Source organism: Myiozetetes cayanensis, unplaced genomic scaffold, assembly GCF_022539395.1.
Source record: "Myiozetetes cayanensis isolate MyiCay16 unplaced genomic scaffold, myiCay2020 scf20-37, whole genome shotgun sequence".
NCBI lineage: Eukaryota > Metazoa > Chordata > Aves > Passeriformes > Tyrannidae > Myiozetetes > Myiozetetes cayanensis.
Window position 1 is genome coordinate 14,615,163 of NW_026087412.1, and position 7,350 is coordinate 14,622,512.

General features: G+C 55.9%; 1 protein-coding gene across 4 annotated transcripts in view; it reads left to right on the forward strand.

The window, feature by feature from the left end:
- The window catches only part of RAB11FIP3 (RAB11 family interacting protein 3), a 77,633-nt gene extending 72,903 nt beyond the window's left edge, over positions 1-4,730 (forward strand). For all 4 annotated transcript variants that reach the window (XM_050317661.1, XM_050317662.1, XM_050317663.1 and 1 more), the window contains 3 exons: positions 908-1,063; positions 1,437-1,577; positions 2,301-4,730. In XM_050317661.1, the coding sequence (XP_050173618.1) occupies positions 908-1,063; positions 1,437-1,577; positions 2,301-2,414 (411 nt within the window). In that variant the 3' untranslated portion in view covers positions 2,415-4,730. The remainder of the gene's footprint in view (positions 1-907; positions 1,064-1,436; positions 1,578-2,300) is intronic.
- Positions 4,731-7,350: the final 2,620 nt, after the last annotated feature.

Sequence of the window (7,350 nt, forward strand, 5' to 3'; positions counted from 1 at the left end):
GCCTCTCCAGAACAGGTATAATGGTGCTGCCTGGGCAGAGGAAGGGCATTCAGCAGCTGAACTGCATCACATTGGGTCACTTTTACCTGTGTCAAAATTCATCCAAATTTTAACACCATATCTGCAAGGGGGGCTGTGCCACCACGGCCCCTTCCTTCCCTGCCTGGAAGGAGTGGTGGCACAAGGATGGTGACAATGGCACGTGGAGCCAGCAGGCAGGGGGAGAGGGGTGTGGGGCTGCTGGGGAGTGAGAGCTGCCAGCTCCTGAGTGCCTGGGAGCAGGATCACACTCCCAGTCCTTCCATCAGCTGTACTGTGGTAGTGCTGGCAATTCCAGCTGGAGGCTCAAGCAGGGTTTGGTGGCAGGAAAGGAGCTTTGGGCCTCAGAGTGGAAATTATTGTCACTGTGGTGACACTGAGAGCACTGTGGTGCTGGGGCAGGAGGGAGGTGTCTGAGGAGATGCCCACATTGCTGGGAGGTCTGTGCTGCTGCAGACCCCAAACCAGCATCTCTGGGGCTCCAGCAAGGTCATTCCAGGGCTGTGCTCATGTATTTAAATAACTCCCCATCTCCTTCTTGCTGGAGGCGTCAGGGAAGAAGGGGCCACCGTGTGTCCCCCAGAAAGGGATTTAATCATAGAATCATGGAATGGAATCGTGGGTTGGAAGGGATCTTAAAGCTCATCCTTAAAGCTCAGCCCTGCCGTGGGCAGGGACACCTTCCACTAGCCCGAGTTGCTCCAAATCCTCTCCAACCTGGCCTTGGACACTTCCAGGGATGGGGCAGCCACAGATGGGGCTGCTCCCAGCCAGGGACAGCCCATCTGTCACACTGGGCACGACCAGAGGGTGCTGCTGGGTTTTCAGGGGCTGTGGCACTCCCTTGTCCCCTTCCCTTGCTCTGCAGCTCATTGAGGACCTCAGGAAGCAGCTGGAGCACCTGCAGCTCTTCAAGCTGGAGGCGGAGCAGCGGCGGGGCCGGAGCAGCAGCTTGGGCCTGCAGGAGTACAACAGCAGGACACGGGAGACGGAGCTGGAGCAGGAGATCAAGCAGCTCAAGCAGGTGGGGAAGGCTGGGCAGGGAGGGAAGTGATTGCCTGGCACCAAGGAGGGGTCAGCAGGGTCTGGTGGCTCCCTCACGTGGAGTGGATCCAAGAGCCCACTGCTTGCTTGCTCTTCTCTCCTGGGACAGGGAGGTTGACTCCTTCTGAGGGACAGCACGTGCACTAAGGAGCCCTTCTCTGTGCTGTGCCCCCTGGATCTTCCCATCTCTTGATTCCAGAGGCTCTCCAGGCTCTGCTGATGTAGAGTCAGGAGACCCTGTGCTGTCCACAGTGTTGTGTGAGCTGTGTTAGGATGGAAACTCCTGCCTTCCCAGGCCGGATGAGCTCTGAGGGCAGCAGGTGCTTCAACGTCTGGTTTGTCTCTGTGAACAGGATAACAGGAACCTGAAGGAGCAGAACGATGAACTGAACGGGCAGATCATTAACTTGAGCATCCAGGGAGCCAAGAACCTCTTCTCAGCCTCCTTCTCAGAATCCCTGGCAGCAGAGATCAGCTCTGTCTCCAGAGATGAGGTACGTGCCATGAGGTGCTGCTGATCTCACACTGCACCTTCCCGGGCTGGCCGGGGCATTCCCTGTGCCCTCACCCTGGGAGGAGCTGAGGTGCCCTGTCTGTGGTCTAGCTCACTCCCAAAACTCGCCTGAAAGATGGCAAGAGCAAAGAAATCCCCACACAACTCTTTGCAGAACTTGCAGGACTTAACCTGCCTCCCAGCCCTCCTTCCTGGGAACAGGGAATCTGCTCCCTGCCAATTTGCTGATCTGCCAGCTCTGCATTGCCTGCCCTGTGACAACCTTCCCCTTCCCAGGACAGACCAGCCACCACAGGGTCTGTCTGTCTGTCTGTCTGTCTGGAGCTGTCTTAAATCCCCCAGGAGCCAGGACATCCACCCTGGAGATCCCAACTTCTCTGGACTTGTTCTCCCTGTACCCCAGACACTGGTGGCCCTGCTTGCATAAGCATTGGAATTAAATCTTTGCGACTCCAAGAAGTGGGGAAACACACCAGGATATTTTGGGGGTCCAATGGAGTTGGGATGCTCTCTGCTCTGTTCAGGCTGAGAGCTTGAGGAAGGACAGGAGTGAGCAGAACCAGTTTTCCCTATCCCCTTAATGGTCAGGAACATCCCAGGCCACAGTGACCAAGAGGGAAACATCCATGGGTGCACAGAGCCACGGGCAGCCCTGGGCAGTGCCAGGCAGTGACCTCTCCCTCCCTTTCTGCCTCCTTTGCAGCTCATGGAAGCAATCCAAAAGCAAGAGGAGATCAACTTCCGCCTGCAGGATTACATCGACAGGATCATCGTGGCCATCATGGAGACAAACCCCTCCATCCTGGAAGTCAAGTAAGGGCGGCCTCCAGCTGCGCTCTCGTCGTGTGGGTTTGGTGCTCTGAGAGGATGAAGAGGGACTCCAAACGTCTTTGCTCTTGATGAAGGCACAAGGAAGCAACAGGTTCGGGGGGTGAATGAGCCACGGACCAGGGAAAAGGCAAACCAGCAGCCAGGCTTTGTTGTCTGACTCCATTATTTTGAAGCCCTTCTGGTTTCTGGAGGGCTGAAAGGGAACCTGGAGAAGGAACACAGGCAACGGACACCTGGAGGAGGAAGCACCTGTGACGCTGGGAACTGTCCTGCCAGGCGTCGGACCCTCTGGCACGTGGGGCACGAGCAGGAGCTGAGCAGGAGCTTGCCACGTGCAGGGTGTGAGGAGAGGGGTTCTCTGAACCGGGGGATATCGGGATGGAGACGGAAGCGGCAGCGCTGACTTTCCCTTGCTGCCCTGTCCTGCTGTGCCAAAGTGTCCCTGACACACTCACTCACTCACTGGGGCAGAGCTGGGAACGAGGGAAGCGTGTCCCAGACTCGCAGAGGGTTGGGGGGTTGGGTTTGTTCTGTTTTATTTTTAATTAACTTAATGCAAATGTCCTCGTGTGGCTGGCTCAGCCCATCCTTGCCCCGCTGCTCCTGCCGGGCCGGGGTGTGTGCGGAGCCCTCGCTGCCGGCAGGAGCAGCCCTGGGAGCGGCCGCTCTGGGGACAGGGCGTGAGTGCACTTTGTCACCTGCCTCCTTATTTATTTTTGCTGTCCGTGGCTCAGTCCCGTTGGGAGCCCTTGGACTCCCGGCTCCAATCCCTGCTCCCCAGTCCTGCCCCTTCTGCCGTGGGGTCTCTGGGTGCTCGTGGAGCCGGGGTGGCTCTGAGGGAGCAGCCACTCGTCCCCAGCTGGGGACAGACACACAGGTGCTGTCTGTCCATACCACAGACACCTGGGGAAGACTGCAGCTGGAGGCTGGACCTGGCCACCTCTCCTTGTCCCTGTGGGGACACGCAGCACTTGGGGATCTGCAGGAGAGGCCTGAGCTCCCCACATCGCTTCCCAGAGCCCCTGGCCTGGGGACAGTGGCTGTGCCATCCCCACCCGGAGCAGGGCTCTGCTCTTGGTAGCTGCAGTCCTGGAGGGGGAGCCCGCTCCAGCCACCTTTCCCTGGGCCGGGGCAGGGGACGGAACAGCCGCGCTCATTCCTCATCCCTGGCATCAGCCTGGGCTGGAATCTCAGTGCCACTGGGGAGAGGAGACAGAGAACACCACAGCAGCTCCCTGGGAAACAAAAGCCATGTTTACATCAGACAGCTCTGGGCTTGCTGGCACAAGCAGCCGTGGCGCGGCGTGACCCCGGAGCAGCCACTGCACCACCCTGCTCCTCTCCGGCTCCTGGGAGGAGACAGCCAGCGGAATCCCAGGGATCCGGCTTCATCCAGCGGTTCTTTTTCCTGCCTGTCAGGTTTTAGGAATGCCCGAGTGGCCTGGAAGCAGAAGCCGCAGCGATCCCGTGGGTGGGGTGGGATGATGGTTCCTGCTCCTCGCCAAACCCCTTCCAGCATCTCCCGGCTGGCAGAGCCCTCTGGGGGTGGCCCTGCCCGGGGGACGTGGCTGCTGCCACAGCCTTATCCCGGAGGAACCAGCGAGCCACGACCACGACTCTGGGTGCTCATCCCCCACAGCCTCCCACGAGGTGCAGTGGGGTCGGGGTGAGCCCCGAACGCTGGGGCAGCTCCTGCACCCCAAAACTCCCGGGCACCCCCTCCCTCCCTGCCTCCCTGCCCCGAGTCCGCGGGAAGAAGCCACGTAATGTACATTTCCAGAGAAGCTTTGGGTGTAAATCAGTGTACACTTGGAGAGGGAAAATTTTTCTATCTTGTAGAGTAGGTATTTTTATAGAATGAAGGTTGATCCATTTTTTTAATACTTTAAAAGAGGAGAGAAATGTATCTGTGTATACACAAAAGCATATATATATATATATATGTATAAATATATAAATATCGGAGATCTGCCTTTCTTGACTTGGGATCCTGGATCCCCAGGTCTCAAACAATCATGATTTTTTTTTTCCTGTCGCTCTCACAGAGGTACTGTAACTGTAAATAAGCACCAGGAAAAAGTTTTAAGCAAACAATAAGCACTGACTTGCACATTCACCATGCTTTAAAAGCCCTATGGAGACAGAAAAAAGAAAAAACAAAACAAAAACTGTACATCCCGAAAACGTTCCTCTTTCCCCCACCAGTATGTGAAGGAAGTCCCCCCCAAAAAAGAGGCAAAAACAGTATTGTCTTAAATGATGTATCAATTCTTGTTGGATTAAAAGCTGTTACTATTCCTGCCCAGAGACTTTTTTTTTTTTACACAGGGATGGGGTGGATTGAAGCATCCTGAGTGTCCAAGTCCTGGATCCCCAGTGGGGGTGGATGGAGTGGAAATGCTCCTGCACTACACGTGCTCTGCTTTTGGGAAGATGATGGAGGAGGCTGGTCCTGCCTGGAGTGCCTTGATTTTGGGAGGATGATGGGGAAGGCTGGACCTGCCTGGAATGCCCTGATTTTGGGAGGATGAGGATGGGGAAGGCTGGACTTGGCTGGTTCCGGAGGGGTCAAGGTCGGAGGGAGCCAAAATCTTCCCCCCAACCCAGCCGTGCGTGGGAATGGGGGCATTCTCCCTTCAGCTTCCTGGAGGGTCCAGATGGGATGAGGGGCTTTTGGAGCTGATCCTGCTGCCCAGGGATTGGGCAGGCTGAGGCAGGGGCACACATGGGGCTGCTCCGGGGCAGGAACCCAGAGCTTTCCCTTTTACACGGGGAGAAACCCCTCAGAGCACTCAACTGTTCCAAACTGCTCCAAAAATCCCTTAAACGCTCTCTCCCACCCTGTTAAGCTGCTCCACACCCTTTAAGCCTTCTCTCACCCCCCACCCCGCCCCTATAAGCTGCCCCAAAGGGCCTGAACGTGCAAAATTCCCTCTCAGCTCCTGCCGTGCCTCCGGATGGCTCCAGCCTGTTCCTCTGAACTCCTCCGAGCAGCCCTGGAGCTCCTGCAAAGAGCTCCAAGGGCCTCTGTGCTGGGGACTGGCTCTGACACACCCTGAGTGCTCTGAAACCCCCCTCAAATTGTTTCAAACTGCTCCACACTGCTCTGACGAGGCTACAAAATGTCCCTGAGTTGCCCTAAACTGGAGCTGCCTTTAAACGTCCTATAGCTGCCCTAAAACGTGCCCTGAGATGCTCTAAAATGTGCCTTGAGTTGCTCCAAAACATCCCAGAGCGGCTGTAAAACACCCCAGAGGTGCTTCCAAGTGTCCCTGAGCTACTCCCAAAATATCCCTGAGCTGCTTTAAGATACCCCTGGGCTGCTCTAAAACATCATTGAGCACCCCTAGAGCACTTCTGAGCATCTCGAAAGAACTTCTGTGCCACTCTAAACTGCTGTACACCCTCCAAGTAGCTCTAGTGTACACCAAAAATTTCCCTAAAAAACTCTAAAAAACATCCTTAAAAAAATTCCTCTGAAATCTCAACCTCCAACAACTTGAAGCTGCTCTGAAAATTAAATAGCTCTGGTGGTATCTGTGCTCTGGAAGGACAGAGCTCTTGGGCAGCACTGAACCACTTGAAGTGCTCAAATAGCTCTCCTGCTCCTCAAACCAGTCCTAAAAGGCCCCAGACTGCCTCGAAGTAGCACTTGAAGTCCTCTAAACTCTTCTAAAACTCCTTGAAATAGCTCGAAAAGGACCACAGAAAGGGTCTCGTGGCAGCTCTGAAGCACTCCACGCCTCCTCTGCAGGGTTGTGAAACACCTTGAGTGCTCCAACACCCCCAAAACGGCCCCTGAAGCCCCTCCAGGCCTTCTTCATGCCCCTCTCAACAGCATTAAAACTTTTCAGTAATATCTCTCAACTTCTCAGTTTGAAACCAGCCTAAAGCCCCTCTGAGCAACACCAGCAACGCTGAAACAGCTCCAAAGCTGCTCGAAAACTCATCAAAAAATACTCAGAGCTGCTCCAAAGTGTTCCAGCTCTTCTTCACCTCCTCTGAAAAGGGCTTTGAACAGCTTGAAACCTCTCCAGCCTCTTCAAAACTGATCCTGAAAAATCCTAAAGCTCCGAAGGTCTCTGCATCCTTCAGAACAGCTCCAGAGCTGCTCCCAGCCCAGCTCCTGCCACGCTCTGGCCCTTCCACCCAGCTCAGTGGGCTCAGCACCCCAACACACCCCCAGTCCTGGGGGCAGTTCTGGGCCCCTCTCAACAAGAAGGACACTGAGGGGCTGGAGTGTGTGCAGGGAAGGGAACGGAGCTGGGAAGGGGCTGGAGCAGCAGGAGCAGCTGAGGGAGCTGGGGGGGCTCAGCCTGGAGAAAAGGAGGCTCAGGGGGGACCTTCTCACTCTCTGTAATTCCTTGACAGCAGGGTGGAGCCAGGGGGTTTTGGACTCTGCTCCCAGGGAACAAGGGACAGGAGGAGGGGAAACAGCCTCAAGTTGTGCCAGGGGAGATTTAAATTGGATGTTGGGAAAATTTCTTCCCTGAGAGGGTGGTCAGGCCCTGGCACAGCTGCCCAGGGCAGTGGTGGAGTCCCCATCCCTGGAGGGATTTAAAAGCCATGTGGATGTGGCATTTGAGGACATGGGTCAGTGGTGGCCTTGGCAGTGCTGGGGGATGGTTGGATAGGATGATCTCAGGGGATTTTTCCAAGCTAAGTGATCCTGTGATTCTATGAGCACCTTCCAATGCTCCCAAAGCCTGGACATGACCAAGGCCAGCATGGCCATGTCCCACATTCCCTGGTCTCTACAGCAGATCCAGCAGGACCCCATGGCCATGTCCTGGCTGTGCCCCCTGCCCAGTCCAGCCCAGGAACGTGCTCCATGTGCTCCTGCTGCCACTGTTCCCTGGAGGGTGGTGAGGGCAGAGCTCTGCTGCAGGACCCTGCTTGGAGAAGGGATTTCCAGCTCCTTC